At 25.1% G+C, this 25273-nt stretch overlaps 1 protein-coding gene across 1 annotated transcript in view; it reads left to right on the forward strand.

Annotated features, from left to right (window-relative positions):
- The window catches only part of LOC122858237 (lachesin-like), an 83589-nt gene that overhangs the window by 44758 nt on the left and 13558 nt on the right, over positions 1-25273 (forward strand). The window contains exons 4-7 of the mRNA XM_044161004.1: positions 3797-3955; positions 4116-4244; positions 18210-18427; positions 19109-19184. Of these exons, the coding sequence (XP_044016939.1) occupies positions 3797-3955; positions 4116-4244; positions 18210-18427; positions 19109-19184 (582 nt within the window). The remainder of the gene's footprint in view (positions 1-3796; positions 3956-4115; positions 4245-18209; positions 18428-19108; positions 19185-25273) is intronic.

Raw genomic sequence — 25273 nt, forward strand, 5'->3', positions numbered from 1 at the left:
GTTTATACAAGAAAGTTTAATATAAAAAGAAAAAAAAAATTACTGAAAGAACAAAGATAGATATAAACAATAATAATTCAATCAAAATAGGAATGCTTTCTCTAATAGTGCAAAGACAAGTAGAACATATTAATATCTCGAGTTTTGACATTTCAACAATGTTTGAGAGAAAGACAGAGAGAGGGAGAGACAGAAAGAAAAGAGGGAGAGAGTAGTCATAAGGCTAGATTAATTGTTTTCACGGTATGACTCTTGGCTTCTTTTTTTAATTTTTAATTTTTTTATTCATTTCCATCAGACAATCTCTCACGTTTCACAATTTCTTATACTAAAATTCTTGAAAATTTGGCGATAATACCAACAGTCAGCATCATACCACTTTGGTACTTATCAACTTATCAAATCATCACCATAATATAGAAAGACATTAGCCAGTATAATTGATATATTTTAAAATTAAAAATTAAAATAATAATTAATTTTTAACTTTAAAATACGTGCATAAAATTAATCATCAATAATTTTTATATAATAATTTTTATTTGTATGTGTTTATTGCTTTTTTTTAATTTTTTTTTCATCAAAAAAAATTGGGGAAAAAATTCTTCTGCGTCGTTTATACAATTTGGAATCCCTGCGGCTATTGGAATAGAACTTTTACCGCCTTTTTATACATATATATTTATAAAAAAAAAAAGATGTATATCTACTTATTTGACTCACAGTAAATAAAGTAAAACCATAGGGATTGGACTTTTATTCGATTTAAAGCCTCTAGCCAGTCTTGAAACTTAAAAATAAATAAATATATATAGACTGTCATATGCGCTCAACAGAATGATACTAATGGCTATCACCTCCTGGACTTTTTCAAAAAAACTATCTAAAACTTTTTGATCAATTATTATTATCTTATATATATTTTTATAAACTTTATGTATTTTTATTTATTTTATTTTTCATATATTTTGCAATTTATATCTTAAGGAAATTGGTTAAATTCAAAACTTAAAATGACGCATCGTTGATGGAAGTATGCGCGCTTCTATCTTGGTAAATCCGATGAACTGTCACTCGCAAAATCGAGAAAGCAGAGAATATTAGAGACTTATTCGAGACGAGACCTGTCACTTTCAAGACTATCGACTTTCTCTCGTGTACTATCCTTCGTTGATGGAACTTGTCGTCAATGAACCAATGCAAAATTGCTACAACTATATACAAAACATTTTAAACTACCATGTACCTCTCATATATCCATGTATAATTTTTATAAAATAATAAAGTTTAAAGAAGACAAAAAAAAAAAAACAAGAATTAAAAGAAAAAAAAAAGACGACACTAATATTTAATAGTATATAAAATGTTGAGGAAAAATATGAGAGTCGTTTTTTCATCGATTTGCTGATTCGAATCATTTTCTTCAAAGTTAGTTGGACGCCGTCATAAACATTTACCAACGACTAACCCAAACCTTTATTCTTATTTCCGTCGACGGATGCGTACATCCTCAACCTCAACTTTTATACCCAACACATTTTTTTCCTCTTTCAAATAACACTTTTTTTTTTTCTCTTCAACATTCAATCGAAGAACGTTAAAAGCATTTATTAAATACATGATTCGAAAATTAATTTATAAAGTATATCTTTATGCGATTAAAGCCAATTCTCGGCTGACTATTTATTGACATATACTACTGATTTAATTTTTTAGTTCCAAGTAGTTGTAATAATTATTATAATATAATTTTATAATGTTTTTTTTTAAATATAGAGCTTTGGATTTATTTACGGATAACATCAGTCATCACCAAACAAATTCACCTGAAATTTCATTTAATAATTTCATTTAAATAGAATTTTCCAGTTGAAAAAAAAAAAAAAAATACAGCAGGATAAAGTATGCAACAGTATTTCTTGGTAATCATTATTGTACACCTCATTATCGAGTCAGATTAAAAGCTCTTTCCAACTATGTTTGTATACTATTTTTAATATTCATCAAAAGATATTAAAATATATAAAAGCTCGTTTCAACAAAATTAATTAGTCAAAGAATATATACCTATGTATTTTTTATTTTTTCCATTCACAATAATTGAGGTATTAAAATTATATTAAATTTCATTTTTCATTATGTAATTTATTTCATTTAAAAATATATAAAAAAATAAAACTACATCGAGTCAAAAGTAATACCCATCATCAGTGATAACGAGATGTAAATTTTAATGTATTTCGATTCTCTTATAGTCACTCAAAAGCTTCTCTTAAATTTCAAATCACCAAGTGGCCAATTATGATAAAACCAATTTCCATCTATAGATTTACTCTATGTATATATTACAAAATCGATACCGAGTAAAATAGTGTTTTTAAATTTTAACAGAGTAATGTAGACGAAACACACTTTAACCATAAATTTAATTTTCTTTTATATTTTTTTTTCTGTTATATATTACATAATAAAAAATAAAATTTGAATTATATTTTAATAAATATAATTAAATAATAAAAATTTAAGAATAATCATAAAATATTTTTTAATATTTTATACAATAAGTATAAGCTGTCAATACCATGTCACAATTGAAACCCTCCTACAAGTTTTATATATATTTTTTTTTGTAAATATTATTTTATAAGACAAGAGTTTAACACAACTAGCTAAAACCAACAACACGTGGTGTACGATACTTGAATAATGCATATATATATTTACAAAATAAAAAAAAGTATATTGTAGTCTACAGTAGTCACTGAGGATTGGCAGTCGAGTTAGCAAGAAGGGAGTAAAATAAAATAACAGATCGTCCTTCAATCTGCGGAGTCTACAATTTCGTAACAGGGGATTTCGGCATTAACATTAATTCGGGACATTGGTAGCCAGCTGTGATAATTCTATGGGGATCGCAATTTAACTTGGAAAAAAAAAATACAAAACAAAATAAAAATGTATATAAAAAAAAATAAAATAAAAAAGATACTACACGTGTTGGTACATGGAAAATTAGATGATTTTTTTTAACGCAATTTTTGTGTGGCTTTATATGGAGCTTAGTTAATTCAGCCTCATTTAGTTCTCTAGATTTTTTTTTTCTTTTGCATAAAAGACTCTACCAAACGATTATCATACTTTTTTATTTTTCGATCGATTTTTACATGAAAGTATACAAGAAAAAATAAAATTGTCGAACAAAAAAAAGAAGAAGCAAATTGTGGTATTCTAACCAGTCGAAATAAACGTAATCCTTGGTCTGGGACATTTTGCCTGAGGACATTTGTTCTCGTTTTATCGTACACAGTGATTACGAGTTTTTAGCGAGGATTTTGTTCGCCTTATCACACATTCTCTCTTCTTTTTTTTTTTTTTTTTATCCCTCCAACTATGAGAGTTGTGTCAAAGAGACCAAAACCCTTGTCTTTCATTGAACTATAGAAACTTTGGACTCTTATTTTTCTCTCTTTTTTATTGATCTCATATTATTTTATTTTATAACAAATTTACTGTATGAGTACTTCATAAAATCGATTTATATTCAATAGAATATATTTGTATATCTAAAAAATATATTCATCTATATTTCATCATCAACATTGAGGCTTTTTTTTACTGACTTTGAAATGGAAATATTTTTATTTCTCGATGCCTATGTATATTTGTAATTTAAAAATCAATATATACTCAAAAATATATGTATACACAAATATTGACGAGGCTATATACATTTCAACCAGTATTTTTTTTTTTTACACCACATTATTCATCTTTTTTTTTTTCATATATTTTTCAGTACCACCAAATATTGACGACTCACAAAGTTCATCCGATGCAATTGTGAGGGAAAATGCAAATGTCACACTGACGTGTAAAGCAACAGGAAGTCCCACTCCTAGTATACGTTGGAAGAGAGATGATAATGAGAAAATTACCATCAACAAGAGTCTTGAAGGTAATAAAAATTAATTGGACTTTTATTATCGATATTATTTCAATTGTTTTATTATTATTATTTTTCTAGTACCAATTAATCAGTGATAAATTAATTGATTCTTGGTTGATTATTGAATTTAATTGGATTTTTTATTTCTCTTTTTTTTTTTTTTTTATAGTAATCGAGTGGGAAGGTGAAACTCTTGAAATGACGAGAATTTCAAGGCTTGGTATGGGAGCTTATTTGTGTATTGCAAGCAATGGCGTACCGCCTGCAGTCAGTAAGCAGATTAAAGTATCAGTTGATTGTGAGTACAATTTCTCAATTATTATTTTTTAAAGTGGTACTTGTTATATTTTTATTTTTTCTATTATTATATAATTTTTATATATTAATTATTATTTTATTAATTCATTCAACGAAATGAATTTTTTAAAAATTATAAAATATATGGGGAAAATTATTGCTGAAGTAGCAAAATTGTAAAAGTGTTTTTTAATTAAACACAAGAGCTTAAAGTACTATTGGCTTGATCTAAATGTTGAGCTGGAACAGCAGCAACAGCAGCAGACTTTATTGCAGAAAATTTAAACTTATAAAATTCAAGTTCTTTAATAATTTTGAGTCAGCACTTGGCAATACTCGTCAGCACTTGTTCGTTACTGTTTCGATCATACAGGTGAATAGTACAAATGTCCAACACTATAGCTTAACACAAAATATAGTACACAAAGTAGATCATAATTTTTTTGCTAGCAAATAATTAATTTAAAAAATTTCATTCAACCATAATATAATAAATTTTCTTTTCTCTTGTATAAAATAAATAAAAAAAAAAAAATGACCAATTGATTAATTACAGTTACTAAATATATACACTGTATATAAAATATTTTGTGTAGAAGATTAATTGTATTCATGAATGTATTACATGTTCAAATTGTCTACCACTTTTAATGACAACACTTTACGAGGTAAAAAAACATACAGCTATTGAAATAGATAAAATAGATTGTTGTGAGGTATTATAGCCAGGACAATAATTATAGGGGAACCATCTCGTGTTGAATAAACTTTGTATATACGAATAACAGTTAAAATTAAATTGTAAAACGTAAATTTTCGTAAATGTCTATTTGTCTGTAAAATTTTTCAGTCGTAAATATTTTTATTTTAATCATAAAATTTCATTTAAAAAGATAATAGAAAAAAATTATATTGATATTAAAATGAATATTGTATTATCGAATTGCTAAATTTATCAAAATGAATAGTAAAATTTAAAAGCATAATGTAAATCGATGTCAATACAAAAAAGAAAAAAAAAAAAAAAAAACGTCGAGACAAAGTCACGTGCATGCAATGATTCAGTTGACTTTTATTTTCTCTTCAAGTAGATACTGACCTGACCCACACTTTTCTAGTACACATAAACATACACACACATACAAATGCACATGACATTACCATCAGCAATCTGTTATTAAAATCAGCAACGAGAAAAATTCGTGCCGTATCTTTGCAGGTCTAGGCCTCCGCCTGTCCAACAACAGACGTGTTTCAGCAAAAATTAAGCTAGCTAAAAACTTGAAATAAAATTAACAGACCTACACTGATGTTATACTAGCATTTACAATACCTAAAATTGCTACAGTTGACACTATTTTACTACTAAAATTTTTCAACTAAAGTTAAAAAAATAAAATAAAATTAATATTTGTTTTACTTGAATTTTTTTTATATATTTTTTATTTTTTTACTGCAATATCTCGATTGCTTTTTAAAACGTGCTTATCATTGTTAAGTACCTTTTATATGTAATTTTTTTTTCTGCAATTCAATCAATTTTAAAATTTTTATCACAATTTTACATGTATATTTAAATTTTACATATATTTTTGCCTTTAAAAAATTATTGGATACTTGGATAAATTTAGGTTTTTGTTCTGTTAAGTTATGTCGTATATACTATATATGTTTTTTTGTACTCTACTTGCTAAAAAAAAAAAAAAAATCCAAGATGGCAATCAAGATTCGAGACGCAAAACCTGAGCGAACAATCGAAGGCTTTATCGCCAAGACGTTTATTTAAATTTAAAACTTGCAGATCGATCTATTTTTTTTTCTTTTTTTTTTTTTTATATATATATTTTTTTTGTTTCTTCTTTTATAGCCCTAACTTCAATTTCTACACACCCTGTAACTCTCGAGCTTTTGTCGATCGACTCGTTGGCACGTTCATCGAAAAACTCGTTAACGTGTGCACGTCTCTGTTCTTTTGGTAACGAGAAGGGAAGAAAAATATTAAGTAAGAGAGAACGAAAAATAAATAAAAAATACTTTTTTGTTTTTTGGATAGATTAAAAAAGAAAAATCGTGAAAAAGATCACTAGTCAACACACAAAGTCATACTCTATACATGTATATACGTTTAAAGTGAAAAAGATTTTTGTATTCCAAGTGCATAGAGTCCAATTTTGTGGTCGGTGCCAATTAACCAGAGTGATACAGATGGGCTTTATTTACTTTGTCTCATCTAACTTTTTTGATTTTTCGTAAAAATAATTAAAAATAAATTTTAAAACTGTCAGGGTAATGATATTTTAATGCTGTTTAAATACTTGAAACATAATTTCATGATATTTATACTCGTAAATATATATTATCAAACAAAAAACATCCTAGCAAAAAATATTAGAAAACAAAAAAAAAAAAAAAAACATAATGTATAAAGTTCATAAAAAAATAAAAATAAATGAAATTAAATTTTAAATCTTTCAGGACAATTATATTTGAGTGTTGTTTAAATATTAGAATTGTATTTTGATGAAATTTATACTCGGAAATATATTTTTAACCTGCAGAAAGTGAAAATTCCGGAATTTTGCCAATTATAGGTCCCGGTAAATTATAAATAGAAAAAAAAATAAAAACAATTGAAATTAAATTTTAAAATTTTTAGAACACTCATGTCTTGTTGTTGTTCAAATAATGGAATAATAATTTCATGAAATTTTCATTTAGAAATATATTTCCAAACGACCAAGACATGAGACAAAAAATATCAAGAATCAAAAATTCATAAAAACAAAAAAAATTATTTAAAAAACTTGAAATTAAATTTAAATACATTCAGGATAATCATATTTATGTCGTTTACATATCGGAACAATGACTTTATTAATTTTGTATAGTGATTTAAATGAGTGACCAGAGGGCCTCTTACCTTTATTCACTAGATTCATCAAGCAAATTGTGTTCCAGTATTTTCACTCAGCATTCCCAGTATCTGAAACAAAAAAAAATTAACAAATTATTAAAATATAATATGTATTCTAATTTATTTATTATATTTTAAAATTTATGAATTATTTTTTAAACCTAATCATAATGTTCACCGCATATTTCAATCATATCAATTCTTTATACCAAAAGGAAATTATTAACAAAAATAAATATGCTAATTGTATATATGTACAAAAATAGTCATAAAAACACGCATATATTTATGGCTATATTATAAAAAATAAAAATAAAATTGACACCCAGTTAATTTGGCATGTTTTCAAGATTTATTATCATTACAAATATTACTTTAGTCTTTGTAGATGAATTATAGACACGACACACGACATAAAACTTTCATAAAACAAGTGTGTCTCTGTCGTCAGACAAGACCCCAACCGGAAAATATATCGGTAACAAGAATACAAAAATATATATCTCCCTTACATCCTTAACATACAAATACGTGTACCAAGTTTATACAATGCCTATATACATATAAACCACCACAAAGTGTTGCAAATGTTTCCACTTCATCAGAATAAATATGCGACATTTATAAGAAAAAATTACCCGATCTTCAATGTTAAATTTTTATTATTTTATTTAAATATTATATAAGAATATATTTTTCATAAATACTATTAAGCTAAATATATATAAAAAAATATAAATTTAAATGAAAAAAAAAAGAAAAAAATTAACCGAGAAAAAAATAATTAAAAAAATAAAAAAAAAAAAAATTTCTGACTTATCATTTTGGCATGGAGCTTTGCAAGCACAATATATCTATATATGAGTGTAATATATAACCAAAGGGTGAGAATGGGTCACTCTATGTAAATTTTTATTTATCATTATTCTTTTTTTTTTTTTAAATGCAAAAAATATACAGTACGATGCGTATATGGTTTAGAGAAGTGGGCTAGGTAAAATAGCAATAACAAAGAGAAAAAAAAGAGAGAAAGAGAAAAAAAAAAATAATTTTATGACTTTAATAACTGCATTCATGTTTATATGTGTTATTACAAAATACATACATAATTATATATGTATATAAAAATATCCACACTTATCCGTCGGATGAAACTGGCTTTATACTACTTGTTTTCTTGTTGAGAATGTATGTGTCACTGTTATGCTTAATCATAAATGCATATGCTTGCTGTTATAACGATCATTGAAGTGACTATTTTCTCACTTATTCTGTATACACAAATTTTCATAATAGCCATTTTTATGAGTACTTGAAATAAAATTAAAAAAAAATATTTTAATTACAATACATATAATGTTTAAGTGTTTGTTAATGTAAATTAAAATACAAAAATAATTTCAATATAATATTTAAATTCAAAAATATAATTTAATTATGTTGAATATATAAATTATATTTTTAATTAATAATTATTACATAATTTATAATAATTTATTGGAGATTTTTTAAACTTTAAATATCAATGGAAGAATTATTTTTTTTTTTTTACTTGTAATTGTTTGGCTGTTATAAAATTTATAATATGTATATGATAGTCAAAACAACAACACGTGGAGTAGACATAACGAATGATGTATTGCACATGTCTAGTGTATTGTATGTATCTATCTGTGGTTACAGTGGAAACAGGAATTACGCATAATAATCATGTCATTCTGAATGAGCCACTTTAGTTCTGAGTTCCATTCTCTGGTGCCTATTCGAACACACACACACACATGGATTTGATATTGCATATTTTGTATACATATGTGGTATAATTACAGCTTTACAATGAATATAATTATTATTACACTGTCTCATTTGATACATATTTATTTAATTTAATAAAAATTAGAAATATCAAAATAAATCTATTTTTTTTTAAAGATCATTAAATTTATAACATTTAAAAAAAAATGTTAATTTAAAATTCAAATGTTTTTTTTCTTTTTACATGTTTAATTAACACATTTTAAATTTTTATTTTCTATTAAAGTTAAATTTACATTTTTTTAAATAGTCTTTTTACTTCAACAATAATTGTGTTGCCAAAAAAAAAAAATATATAAAAATTTAATTTTTAACATTTACATTTTTTTTTTTTTTAATTTTTTTGTTTTATTTTTGTTTCAAAAGTACTAAATTTTATATGAAAAGAGAAGAATAAAAAAGAATTTTTTTTTTTTTGAAGTAGTATTTTTGGAAAATCATTGACAAAAAATAAATAATAAATTTTTATTAAATTATATTTTTGTAAAATTAGTAATAATTTGTATCTACTATTTTTTTTTTTTATTTTGTCATTTCGGTGATAAAGAAAATAATAGGGTTTTCTGGTAAAATTTATTGCTCGTAGAAAATTCATCGTTTTCACGTTGGTTGAGAGAAAAGTATGGAGCAAAAAAAAAAAAAATAAAAAACTATGTCCAGGTGGTATGAAGAAGAAACTAAAAGTAGGGGGGTAAAAACGCAATACAATTACACAGTCGTAGCACGTATATTCTCGAGAAGAACGAAAGAAATAGGGGTTGAAGCAAAAAAACGAAATGAAAATAAAAAAAAAAGAAAGGATAAACGAGTAGGCGAATGAATCAGGTGGTATACAATGTCGACGAGATGATCCGTAAAAACCGTGTGTAACCACGCGTCTATCGTTCATTTGTCCAATCAATTTTTTTTATTTATTTTTTTATTTTCATTACAAATTTTTGATGGTTCAACGCACTTTGTTCATCTCTTTTCGTATCCAAAAATATATGTATAATAAATGCAAAAATGAGTAAAAAATAATATTAAAAAAAAGAGACAATGAAGGAGGCAATTTCGAGGATGACAAAAAAATTACCATGCAGCAGTCTCTAGAGGGGTCTCTCTCGACATCCTGGACATGCTACACTTTTTTTTTTTTGCTTTTACTCCCTTGTTCTGATTTTTATATATATATTTTTTTTTGTCTTGTTAATTTTACCATGACTGACGGAATAATCTGCAACGAACGGGGAAAATATTATTCAACCCTGCATGTATAAAAGAAATTTTCTCAATGGAATCTAAACCACATACTGCCCACATCCTTTTACATTCTTTATTCATCATTATTTTTTTTTATAGTGCAATATTTGTTGACTCATATATTTATATTCTTTTTACACTCACATGAAATAAAAAATTTTAAAAAAAAAAAAAAGATATCACACTAAGAGTGACAAGTATTTAGATTTTTTTATATATAAAAATTTTTACTTTGATCTATATTTTATTATCCATGGCTACATAAAGAAAATAATATATTTGATGGAATAAAAAATTAATTAAAATTTTTTTTTTTTATTATATATTCATAAAAATTGTCATTTGCTAATGGAAAAAATGTATATTTTTGTTCTACAGTTAATGGGAAATAGTGCAATGTTGTTTTCTATATGTGTCACTTTCATTTTTTTTATTTTTTTATTTAACTATTCAGGTTTGATAATACCCCTGAGGCAAGCTTGGCAAATACTTGTATATATTATATAGTGAAATATATATTAGATAAAAAATGCAAAAGCAAATATTTTCACATGCATATAACGTGATCAGAGAATTCAACGAATAATGGCAATGATCCTCATTCAAAAAATGTCACAAGAGATAAACTTCAAAAAGCTATATATACGTGATGAAAATATTGCCATATAAAATATTAATAATAATATAATAAATAATAAAATGATAATTCAACAAAAAAATAAAAATCTCTCATTGAAATGAAAATAAAAATAAAAACACTTCAATTAATTTAGCAGTTAGCTTGTTATTGTTTTCAGTATTATTATAATGATAATTGTACTTAAAAAGTTTTCTATTTTATGTTTATATTTTATACATATAAAATAAGAATAAAAAGCAATTTTAATTATAATTATAATCAGCTGTTTTTCATTACATAAATGTCTACGCGACCTCAGTGTATCTTTCCATTAAATTTCTATTTTCCTCGGTATTCATTCGAGTGAATCGCATCGTTTTTTTTTATTCTAAAAAATACCAAGACTTTTGTTATCAACAAATCCGTGAAAAATGTTGGTGAATCTCTTGTTGAACAATATATATATCATCTTGAAATATTTTTTTTTTTTTTTTTAATTTCATCTGATAGTAAAGGATATGAACAAGTAGAAATAGTCAAGATGTGTCAGACAAACAATATAATAAATAAATGAATTAAAAAGTAATAAAACAACATTAAAATAATTTTTAATTTGAGAAAATTTTAAAATAAAAAAACAATTAAGTATTTTGTAAAATTCATTGTACTTTTTTCATGTAAATGGAATGTAATATTGTTGGAAAAATTAATTATAAATATGTCAAGAATTGTGGACAAATATAACACTTAAACTTTAATATTTTGATATTTACAAAATGTATAAATAAATATTAAAACAACCATTTTCAAATTAAAAATTATATGTATTTTATAATTTTCAATATTACAAATTCATTATAGAATTGGCAGTTCAAAGTCCAATTACTGATAAGTTGATAATATCATCTTGAAAACGTGACATATGCATTTCAACTTTGACAAAATTCTACAAACTAGATGATGAAATGAATTCCTATCCATACCTTACACAGGCAATGCGATCGATATATATATTTTGCATCAAAATTTGGCATAACACTGTATGGCACGTATATCGTGATACTTGCTTTGCACGATAAATTTAAAAAAATATAAAAAATAAAATTTCTTTACTATGCTGAGCACGTGAATACATGTATACTTTACACATGTATTCATTTTTCTATGTATATTTTCAAATAAGTTTGTATGCGAAAAATATTTTAGTAAAAGAAAAAAAAAATAAATATATAAAAAGACAAAAGAATTTTTCTACTCGTGAATTGTTTTGGTGTAATGGCACATGGACTATACAAGTACTATTGCTTATATTTTCGATACATTTTAAAATAAAAAAAAAACTAAAAGAATAAAACCTTCAATTTTTTATTTTATTCATTTTACTTTGTAAACAAATATTATTTATTCTTTGATTTTAAAAAATAGATTTAGTTTTATATTATTGTGGCCACTTTTGAGAGTTTTAAAATAAAAATAAATGTATAAAGTATAAAAAAAAAAAAAGATAAAGAAAAATATTGTAAGACAAAGAATAAAGAAAAAAAATGGAAAAAAGCACGTTCCCGCGGTTTTAAAGTAACATACAACTATTTTTAAGATTCGACATGTCTTAGGTAGGTTTTTGTTGGTTCAATCGACTTTTATTTTTATATAAAACTCGATAATAAAACCAACAAAGAATAGACAAGTGTGGACACCACAATATTTTCAATTTTTTTAAAAAAACTTAACAATGGTTTAAAAGTGAAGAGCATCAGACGATCAACGAATCAAGAGCCAAATAAAACAAAAAAAAAATAGAAAAATACAAGTACGTATGTGACATACTCGATAGGCTTACACGTGCTTGAAAAAATATAAAATATAAAATTATATTTTTCAAAATTTGTCTCTTTAAAAATAAAAAAAACAGTTTTATTTCCAAAAAAATTATTTCACTGTACTAATGACTCCTTCTTCTAATAAAAAACGATTGATTTTCAATTAAAAAATGACACATTCTATTTAAAAAAAAACAATACATTTAAGAAAAATTAAATTTAATATTAAATTTCAATTAACAAAAAGTACAGACCTTTAATTAAAAAAAAAAAAAAAAATTTACAATAAAAAATCAACTAGTACACACGTGTGTGTTCATGTATCATTATAAAAATTCAAAATTTTCAATCTGGAATTTCGTTATTAAGCACTGTAAAATCGTGTATATCAATACACATTTATATATCTACACATCAATTCATTGTATTCCTGTGTGAATATATATACGACACGCGATATTCGATGCTTTCAGTTTGATCGGTTTTCTCTCCTACCATCTATCCAATTGCAATTGTTTGCTTCTGACTACAATCACGTATACATTCTCCGAGAATAGATGTACATGTTCGAATATATACCTACACTAAATATACATTTATATATCCACATCAATACACCACGTCGACAACAATCTAGATCTCTTAATTTCCGTTGACAACAAAATCACGTTAGGCATCAAAAACATTCATCAATCCAAATAAATATAAAAAAAAAAAAAAATCAAATATAAAAAATATATTTTTCGTGTCATTTTTTGAAATTCAATTTAACTTTATTATTATTATTTAAATTATTATTATTATTTAGATAAAAATAAAGTGAGAATGAGTATTAAAGTCAAGGTAATAAAAAATAGATGTCCAATTTGTGGGAAGAGTCTTACAGAATACATCAAACATTTGATATGGGGTATATGTATAGGGTGATGTTTTTTTGATTTAAACAATGTTCCCTTTTCACAAAACAACCTGCATTCTATTTTGTCGACAGTTAGGGTATCATCCCTGTCCACCTACTTTTCTTCATATACACCCATATGTATTATTATCACCACCAGTCTTTTACACAAATTTTCCATGTATTTGTGTTTGTCTGTATACATACTCAAACACACATAGACTTGTGGACTTTTATTGGGTTGGCTTTCTAGCAACCCTCTATAATCAAATCCAATTCTATAACAGTATCTTTCTCTCTTTTGTACCCACCCTATTACACACGTGGACCCTCTTCACACGAAAGGAATGTTAATGCGACAATGCCTCTGTTCTGACTCACCTATATAGCAAGTGGTGGCTCCATGAGGGTGCAAAACGATGCCGCCAAATTTAGATCCATATACAAATATACACAGTGAAAAAAAAAGAGAGAAAGAGAGATGAAAAATGAGACCATATAATGGAAAACCTTCAAATGGATTTTCACATTTTAAACATCCTCTTCTTGGCAGTGACTTTTTTTTTTTCCTTTTCCTTTTCTATTTACGGATAGACGTATCTTTTTTTTTTTTTTATTTGTTGAATCTAAAACGCAATTTCATCCCCTTTTATAATCTCTAATCATTAATCGATAATATATTTAAATTATATTGACAATATGTATTATTTTCATTATTTTATTTTTCTTTTTTCATTAAAAACTTTTTTTGTATAAATTATTTTTAAAAGTTTATGTATTTTTTTTTTTTTTATTTCTCTATTGAGTTAGTAATCACATTTGCAATTTTTCAATCGATCACGTTCAAGTTTATTTATCTTGAGGTGATATACAGAGTAAAAAGTCGCCTACGGCTGTCAAGAAAAGTAACTTAAAATTGAAGTTATATGCGTCCGGCAGCTATACCAATAACTTGCCAGACGGACAGAAACAGATATTATATGCGCATTGGGTCCAATGATTTTTGCTGAGACTAGTTTTGCTGTCTTTCGTCTTTCTCTTCGTATTTTTTTCCAACTTTTTTTTTTTCTTGCCTGTGATAGGATGGTAGCCATCGTCAGCTACGTGATGTGGTTACTGCAATTTTTTTTTCTTTTATTTTTCTTCTTCATTCATTCATTTTTTTTTTTTCATTTTTTATTCTATATCAAACTACTTTTTAGAGTAGTGATCAGTGATCGTTACTGCAGATCAATCGTAATATGGTTTAGGATTGTAAATTGAATTTTTTTTATACTGACTACGATGGGATATCACACCTTCTTTTCATTTTCTTCTACTCGACAGGATTCAACAAAGAAAGATGAAAAAATTTACTCTTTTATTTTTAGACTCTACTATTTTTCATGAATTTTATTCTTTGATGCAAGTCACGTGTCTATGTGTGCCTATGTGTGTGTTTTTGTATGTATGAAAAAAAAAAATTTCAAGTATCACAAAGAATAAAGTTTGCAATCAATATCATTAAAATATTCTGTTGATTTTATTCAAGTACGAGATATATATTTTTAACAAATGAAAAAATTGAAATTCTCAAGTTTGTGTCAAGGATCAGGTTGTTATGATATACTCGGTTGAACGAAGATGAATTGGAAACTGTCAACCGTTAACTATTTCGACATTGATCGAAATGCTGACAAATTCTGTCATCGTATTCAATCGATGATCATATTGTTATTTAACTTTTGACCTGATTTTTTTTTTATGTTAAGCTATAATACTGTACAAATATGACATTGATTTATTTTCATATGAATAAATTGAGCGTAAATACATTGTTTTAAATATTAAACGTTTGAAAAAAGAATACTTAGTTCTGATGCCAGGAAAAAAATTCATGTCTTTTGTACAGATAAATCATGGTAACCTCTAAAGAATTAAATTAAAATTCCAAGAAGTAAGACCCAGAGGATTTTTCAACAAGCTAAATGTTGCTTAAAAAGTTTTTACAAATTTATTCAAATAGTCCATTTGATCTCCACTACATACGACCTATGTAAAATAAAACCTTCTTTATTCCTTCTCTTATAGAAAATTAATTAGTTGTTTTCGATTATTTAAAGAGAGTCTCAAAATTATATGTGTGAAAATAATTTTTGGCACTCTATCGATTTTATTAAAATTAAAATAATTATAAAAAGCAATTCAATATAAAACTAGAAAATGTTCATTTGAGATTAAAAAAATAATTGTAATTTTTATAATGAATATATTTTAAAAAATAAAAAACCAAAATATAAATATATTTAGAGGCATTTTATTTGTGCAATCAGCATTAAGGGTTAGGGTAGCTAAGCGAGACATGTCTTGTGTTTCTCCAATACAGCAAAACATCTCTGTTGTTGCAGCTGAACATTCAGACCAAGCTGCACTTGTACCTTTACTACAGCTAAAAAGCTCTAGTGTTCAGTTTAAACAGAAATAAATCACTCTTGAGAAAAAAAAAAAAAAAAACATTTCTCAGCTAATACGCGTGTCTTAGAAAAAACAAACAAAAAAAAAAAACAATATATACTTTTACTATACAAAAGAATCTTTTAATATATATAAATATACTTTTTCATTTTTCAAATAAAATATCATAATAATTTATTTTATTATATGAAAAATTTTTTAGTGGGCTATTTATTCAACTCATCAAGCAGAACTAATTTAGCCGGATGATAAAATAAAAACAGTTATACTTTTCATATGTTTAATAAACATAACCATACACAAAATAAGCGTGTGTATATTTGTGTGTGTATATAAACAAGAAAAGAAAATCTTATATATTAAGATTGTGAATATTTTTCTGTGTCGTAAAATTTATACTCTGTCAAAGTGGGGTAAACAACCCCTGTATTACCCTGTGATCTGTCGAGCGATATATACGAATCTCTGCTTTCTGTTTTTTTTTTTCTTTTCATTATTATTATTTTTTTTTTTCATTGCAAAAATTCAATCATATATACTTATCAAAAAAATCTAGTAACTTCCACGTGAATTATTTTCCATCTGTATATAGAAAGAGAAAAATAATAAATCCCGCAAAGAAAAAAAATAATGTAAAAGTAGATTTCAAAAAAAAAAATACAAAGAATGTTAAAAAAAAAAATGTCAATCATTGAAATTTACATTTTTTTATTTCTGTGACAATTTGTCTTTTACATTTTTGTTCTAGCAAATATTTGAAGCTTTTTTTTTTTTAATCTTTAATTCTCTTCAATTTTTCAAGAAAATTTTATCATCACTTTTATTATTTACTCTATAAATCTATATACATTAATTGAATTTATAAAAAGAAAAAAAAAACCAAAAATACAATTTAATTTTTAACACATAAAAAAGTAAAGCAGAATAACATAAAATTTTTTTTTATTTTTAGTGTCATTTGATTTTTTTTTATATTGTTAACAGTGTTAGTACAAGAAGTCTGCAATTCATTTTACTTTGAAACTGATGTATTCGTGGTATAAGACACTTCAGGGGTTATGAAACGACAACGTACCGAGAGCTTTCGTCCTTTACCTTGCAATAAGAAGACTTCTATTTTTTTCCTTCTCATTTCTCCTCTCTCATTTTCCATAGCACTCTCAGGCGAAATGTTTTGCATTTTAAGAAGGTGTCGTGAAAAAGCCCTTCTATCTTTTTCTCACTTTTTTTGCTTTATCATTTTTCATTTCTTTTTTTCATAATATCATCCAACTTACTCTACCTGTCAAGACACCCTCTCATTCTCAATTTTACTATCGTCATTATTACCCACTGATGTGCTCTATAAAATTCACAAATAATGTGTCTAATTTCAGGTCACTCAGTGCATCCATAAAATAAAAATAATAAAAATTTTAAATACCATTTAAAAATGGTAGTAAAAACATTAGCTATATCATTTTCAAGCTGTAGAAAAAAACAAACAATACAAAGCTCTAAAAAATAATAAGATTTCCGGTGTTTTAGTTTAAAAATAAAATTCCTAAGGGGAATGACAATAAACCGTGACTGGGATTCTGGCAAGTTGGCGGTTTATTTTAAGTAATTTACATGTACGTGCCTTGGAGATCGACCGTTGGTTTGTAAATATATATGCAAAAGCAAAGAAAGACGTTTCGTCTCGTTAACTACCAGAGTACCTAGCTTGGACCATTCAAAATTTTGCGCAAGCGTTCAAAATTATATATATGTTCTTTAGTATATGGGGTTTAACTTAAATTGGAGTCCCATCCTCCCTGATGATGTGAATGTCGTCGAGAATTCATGAGTTACCCTCATCGAAATGAGATTAGTTTAATATTAAGTTGAGTACTTTGTATGTGTATTTACAAATTATCAAAATCATATGTTTTTTAGAAATTATAATTTTTTTTTTTTTCAGATATTAATTCTTATCGTGGAAATAATTTTACCAAGTTTTTTTTTTTTTTTTTGATATATTTTTACAATTTGGATATGCTTGAACAAGTAAAATCAACAGATTTTTTTTTTCATCATTTTAATTAATTTAAATAGGAAATTTTTGCAAGGGATTTTATAATATTGATTTTAAAATATTAAAATGAGAAAATATATATTTTTATTACCATAATGAAAATATATATAATAAAAATAATGAAATTTTTTTATTCAATTGCTTGCAGTTTCACCGATGCTATGGATTCCTCATCAATTAGTTGGTGCACCGTTGGGTTTTTCAGTGACTCTTGAATGTTATACAGAAGCTCATCCAACATCTCTAAATTATTGGACTCGTGATGATGGAAGAATGATTCATGAGAGTAGAAAATACAATATTACATCTGTACCAGAAAAACCAGTTTACAAGACTCATATGACACTAACAATATTCGAATTAGAGGTAAAAATTTTAGTTTTTTCTTCAAATAATATTGTTGAAAAAATAATATACAAATTGTCAGAATCACACAAATTTTTGTGGATTAAACATAAAATAAATGGACATTCATTTTATTTTCAAATATTTTCAAGAGATTATTACTCAATAAACAAAAATAAATAGTAAAAAATATTAAAATTTATTTTTAAAAATGAAAACAAAAACCAGCTTAGCTACTAATATTTTAAAACATCAAATTTCAATAACCCTCTTTCTTTTATTTTTTTTTCGGATTATATGTAAAACTTTAATAAAATTCAAAATTTAATTTTCAACATTAAAACTATTATAATCATTTTAAATTCATCAAATTAATGTATATTTTTAGAGAACTAAAAAAATACTCAATATGAAAAGATCAATAACCCCTCAATCAACACAATTTTCTGATAAATAAAACCACAAAAATACAATTAAAAATAATTTTTTTCAAATTAAAATAATTCAATTTAGCAGAATGAGACATCAAATAAACGACTATTTCAATTTTTGTAAAATAAAAAGTTTTAACTTTTAATTTAAATATTAAAACACCTACACTAAAATTTTTTTAAAAAAAAAAAAGCTCAATATTAAGCTCATTAACTACTCCAATAATAATTACAAATTAAAATATAAAAAAAAATTTTCTGTATATTTCAGCCTCAAGATTATGGCAGCTACAAATGTGTAGCTAAAAATCCACGTGGAGAAACTGATGGAATAATACGTCTTTACAGTGAGTACAAACAATGACAATATTAAAAATAAAATATCAATAACATTATTGTAATTTATGTAGTTGTATAATTTACATTAGCAAGTGTTTGTTAATGACTAATGACTAATGACTAATGAGTAATGACTAATGACTCAATGACGTATCCAATACATAATATTTACATTTTGCAAATTCTTGAAATTCAATATGTATGCAACATATTAAGTCAATACCAGTTAGAATATCTCAATACATATTATGTACTCAAAGTATCAAATAACACCATCTATCTATAGGCATATTTATAAAACTTTGAAGAAAAAAATTGTATCTTCAAGCATTCAAAATCATATTTCAATTTTTTCTTTTCTTCTTATTTTTTTTTTTCTTGTTATATTTTTATTTATTTATTTTCTTTTCTTTATTATTATTTTTTTATAAATTCAAGACACGACGAAACATACCATATAACAGGGTAGAAAAGTAGATATAGTATATGTATATATATAATAATGTGTATCGAAATAATCTCCAACTCCATGCCCCAACAAGTACGTTCTTTTTATTACGAGGTATCTTGGCTTCTTTTTATCCTTTGATCTCGATTTTCTCTGGAATCTTTTAGTTTCGATCTCAAATGAATCCCTCGGACTTTGCCAAGTGATATATACAAAGTTAAAATAGTGGTATGAGATAAATGAAAATTGACAGAAAATATATATTTGTTTTTTTTTTTTTTTTGTTCTTATTGTTTATATTTTTATTGTTGGGATAAATTTTAATAAGCTATATAAAGTTAAAAAAAAACAAAACTAGTTAAATTGTGAAAATAAAAAAAAACAACAAATGCTTACATGTATAAATGACACGTGAAAATAGGTATATGAAAACTTGTGGTGAACCAGAACAAAGCAAGCTTGTGGGCTATTTAAATACACGTCAATGTGAATAGGTATGTGTGTGGGTGTATGTTGGTAAATGTGGCCAGTTAGCAGCACTATATTAGCATGCATCAGTTTTTTGCATTAGTGACATTCAAATGAAAAGAGCCAAGGGTATTTTAACATAAAAGCTGGAAGTTGCAATAAAAGACTCTAAAGTTCATAAAGACATTTTCATGTATGTATGAATATATATATTTTATCATTGCCTCTTTTTTTTTATTTTTTCTCTTTGACTTTTTTTGTGGAAAAAAAATAAAATAAAAAACGTAAATCGGATCATTCTATGATGCGGCCTCAGAGGGCATAGAAATAAATTCATTTGCGTAGAATATAAGTAAAAAGGAATCAATTTGGTTGCAGATTATTTTCATTGAATAATAAAAAAAATTATGATATTTTATTTGAAAAATGAAAAAGTATATTTATATATATTAAAAGATTCTTTTGTATAGCAAAAGTATATATTGTTTTTTTTTTTTTTTTGTTTGTTTTTTCTAAGACACGCGTATTAGCTGAGAAATGTTTTTTTTTTTTTTTCTCAAGAGTGATTTATTTCTGTTTAAACTGAACACTAGAGCTTTTTAGCTGTAGTAAAGGTACAAGTGCAGCTTGGTCTGAATGTTCAGCTGCAACAACAGAGATGTTTTGCTGTATTGGAGAAACACAAGACATGTCTCGCTTAGCTACCCTAACCCTTAATGCTGATTGCACAAATAAAATGCCTCTAAATATATTTATATTTTGGTTTTTTATTTTTTAAAATATATTCATTATAAAAATTACAATTATTTTTTTAATCTCAAATGAACATATTCTAGTTTTATATTGAATTGCTTTTTATAATTATTTTAATTTTAATAAAATCAATAGAGTGCCAAAAATTATTTTCACACATATAATTTTGAGACTCTCTATAAATTATCGAATACAACTAATTAATTTTCTATAAGAGGAGGAATAAAAAAAGTTTTATTTTGTAATATACATTGTATATAACTTCAAGTATTAACAATTAAAAAATTAATTTCTGTTGCAGTAGTAATTTGTTTTTGTGTCAACACTTGATAAAATTAATATACTTACACTTTACACATATTCATTATAACCACTATTATCAGTAATTAAATTATTTATGAATTGTAAAAATAACATAAACAAAAGTACTATATACACTTAAAATTACGTGGTTATAGCAGTCACATATATATGTCAAAAGTTTTATATTAACCAACATAAAAAAAGATTTGTTGTCAAATGAAAAGAACAAGGGGAAATATGGGGGAGGCAAGAGGGTGGTATACAATCTTTAAGAAAAAAGAGAGGGATGAAAAAAAAAAACTGCAATGAAAGATTGAGACAGAGTATTTTTTAGGACATCCACAAAGATATATATATAAATTTATTATTAAAGCTTGCCTAGACGCCAAATTGCCTGGTGTTTCGTTATATCAAAACCTTTTACCCTTGTCACACTACTTTATTCTTTTTCGACTCGAAATTATCACAAGCTATTGTTTTTTTTTTTTCTTCTTCTTTTTCATTATATTATTCCTTTATTTTTTTTTCATATATCAAAACAATAAGATACGATGAAAATGAAAGAAAAAGTTTTAAATGAACAGACCGTTAAATTGGTTCCACTTGAGCCACTCAAGCCCGCACGAGCGATTAAAAATACAATTATTTATCTGGTAAACTTGGGAGGGAAAAGAGGCGGGATGATGAAATTGAAGATTTTTCTTTTGTTAATATAAAAACAAAGAATATAAGAAAAAAAATAATATAAATTTATATTTATAAAACTTGAAGAATGAGAAAATATAAAAAAATTTGCTTAAAGAAAAAACATAAGAAAGGTAAAAAGTTTTTTTTTCTTTCAAGTGATACAAGGGTAGCAACGTGGTGATCCACTCAGGGGTTACAAGTCTATACTACCACTAATATTATATAACATAATAATAAATGTATATTAAACTGTATAAAGTGAATATTTTATTATTAGTTCGTGACGACCGCAAGTAAAGTAAAATCACTGCTTTTTCGTGTCGTTTTTTATCAACTTTTTAAGCTCAACTATTTCGCTCCAATTATGAATTGATCAAAAGTTTCATAACTTGAATGACATAATGAACAGAACACCATAAGCATTTGTCTGTTGGTTTAAGCTTCCCGGGCTTTTGTAGCCAACTTGTAAAAAAAAAAAAAGGAAAAAATGTAATCGAATTTTAAAGACATTTTCTAAAGAAAAAAATGAAAAAACAAAACAACTCAACTTTTAAAAAAATTAGTAAAGATAAAAAAAAAAAATTTCAAGTTGTTTGTTCAACGCTGAAGTAATGAGAAAAATACACGTCAGAGGTTGGGATAGTAAAAATGGAAAAAATAAAAAAAAAGACAGGAAGGGATAAAAGTGCCTTTTTCATTTCGCTAAAATCTTTAAAGATTTTCAACTAAGCCTTAACATTGGCGTCGCGACCAGGCTGTTAGTCTGACAGCACTTGGTAACCGGAAAACTTATTCATTAACCCTTCTTACTCATTGCACGCTTGAAATAAATTCATCTTTCTGCCTCAGAAATTTTATCATGGCAGGATGATAAAAAAAAAGATTAAAAATTTATCAGTCACGATGAAAAAAAAACAAAAAAATAATATGCAGATATGTAAAAATGATAAATGACTAAAGCTATGCAGTTAGTTAATTATAAAACCATTTAATTTGATGGATTTTTTAAATATGTCATTAGCAAGATTTTAAATAAATGTAATAACATGTCAAAAAAATTTTCATGTGTTGATGTAAATACCAATTTTAAAATTATATGAAAAAAAAAAAAGCTTGATTGGATTTATAAAGTCAATTAAATTTTTAATTATAAAAAAAAAATATAATTTTTCAAATGATAAAAAAACTTTTAAACTAAAAAATTATCGTTGAATCAATATGAAAATATTTTTATATTGGCAAATCAAGTTAATAATATGTTTTAAAATACAGTACATAATACGAGCTTTGAAATTATAAAATAATCAAAATTTTTAACTATATTTACTGCAGCATAAAATAACATTTAAATATCATAAATTCTCAATAAAGTCAGCTTAACAAAATACATTTGAGCTCGTGAATATTTGCTGAAGGACATTTTACAAACTTACTGGTATACAACTATGAAACAATTTATCTCAAACAAATAATATAGTTATGTGTTATTATAAACCACTGGTATTCTAAGCTGATTAACAATGGTCAATCTAATATCAAAGATATTTGCTTGATTTTCAAGCTATTCAAGTAATATTACACCGAAAAATATTTGCACAATTAAAATGCCATTGCAAAGTTCACAACAAATTTTTTTAAAAAATTATAAATGAAAAAAAAAAATACAAATTTATGAGGATAAGAAAATTAAAATTATATAATTATATCGAAATGACACAGCCCTGACTTTGTAGACAGTTTGACTAATGTTGTATCAATATATAAAAATTATTTTCATTAAAAAAAATCTCATAGTTACATAATGAAAAAAAAAAAACATTTTTCTTCAATATTTTATGCTTGCTGTTGACATTAAAAAATTTCTGTCTTTCATTGTCTCACCAATTTTCACACGTTAATTTCCATTTTCTTATATTTTTTTTTTATTTTACCATCGTCTGCCTTTTATTTTCGCTCATCGGTCTTTCATCAATCTTCTATTTCCACGCTTTTTTTCCCCAAGATTTTCTCACTTGGGAGACTTTACTTCGCACATCGTATTCGTGACTCTTAGCGTGAAATATCGAAAAAATTGCTGGTAAAAAATAAAATGTAAAAAAAATCCAAGATGATAGAAAGAGAGGAGGAATGAGAGATGATAAATACATAATATATACGCATAGGACATTTTTATTTAAAAGTCAGTTGAATATTTAGGTAAAAAAATGACAAAAGATAATTATATTTAAGTCCAATTTCAGAAAAATTATAAAAAATAAAAATAATTGAAATTAATTTTTAAAAATTTCAAGATAATAATATTTATAGGTGTTGTCCAAATACCAAAATTATAATTTCATGAAATTTGAGCTTATAAATGTTTTTTTTTTTAAATGGAATGAATTATGCATCCACGAAAAATATAAAAATGGAAAAAAAAATAAAAAATAATTGAAATTAAATACAAAAACGTTCAGGATGATTATATTTTGGTGTAGTTTAATTACTACAATGCTAATTTCATGAAAATTATAATCGAATATATATTTTTAACTAGCAGAACCTTCATCAAAAGATCCGAGTTTTGCATATAAAGGCCACAGCCAAGAATAAAACTCCAAAAAAAAAATAAAAATTATTGATATTAAATTTTAAAACTTTGAGAATATTGAGGTATTGTCTAAATGCTCAAAGCACAATTTCATAAAATTTTATCTTAAAAATATTTTTAATACACATGGGAAATTTAAAATTTAAAGAACAGTTAAATATTTATGTAAAAAAAGATAAATAAAAATCTATATGTATTAGATAAAAAAATAAATAAATAAAAAAAAAGAAAAATCAAGATAAAAAAAAAAAGAAAAAACGTTAAACAAAGTTGTATGACTATTTGAAGTTGAAGAACGACTTTTTGAATTGACTTTTAAAAAAGGGGGCAAAATAAGTTTGGCAATTTCTTAAAGCTAATCTTAAAGGTCAGTCAGCATTGAGTTGCCACAGGGGGTTGTGTAAAAACTTATATAGAGAAATCAAAAGAGATAGGCAAAGAGGGTGAATGTCAGCAGATTCAAGCTAACAACCAAGATGGGTATTTCATGAATTATACAAATGTCTCATCGAAGAAGGAGAAGTCTCTTGAGACTAGAATAATGCGAATGCGTGCACCAAAGCTAAACTAAATTTCCCCTCTTTAAAAAAAATAAATAAATAAATAAATTTTATCAGTCAACTTTGATAATTTTATTTTACATTTTTATTATACTCAATTTTCCAACAAAAAAAAATATATATATATATTTTTTTGTATAATAATTAATCCATCAAAATTAAAATAAAATAAATTGATTATTAATCATGAAGATGATAATTTAAGGCTTCTGTGTCATAGTAAATTTTGATAGATAAAAAAAAGAAATAAAAAAAAAAGAAGACTCGATGTATTCAGCATGTCTATTA

The sequence above is a fragment of the Aphidius gifuensis genome, linkage group LG5, assembly GCF_014905175.1.
Source record: "Aphidius gifuensis isolate YNYX2018 linkage group LG5, ASM1490517v1, whole genome shotgun sequence".
Lineage (NCBI taxonomy): Eukaryota > Metazoa > Arthropoda > Insecta > Hymenoptera > Braconidae > Aphidius > Aphidius gifuensis.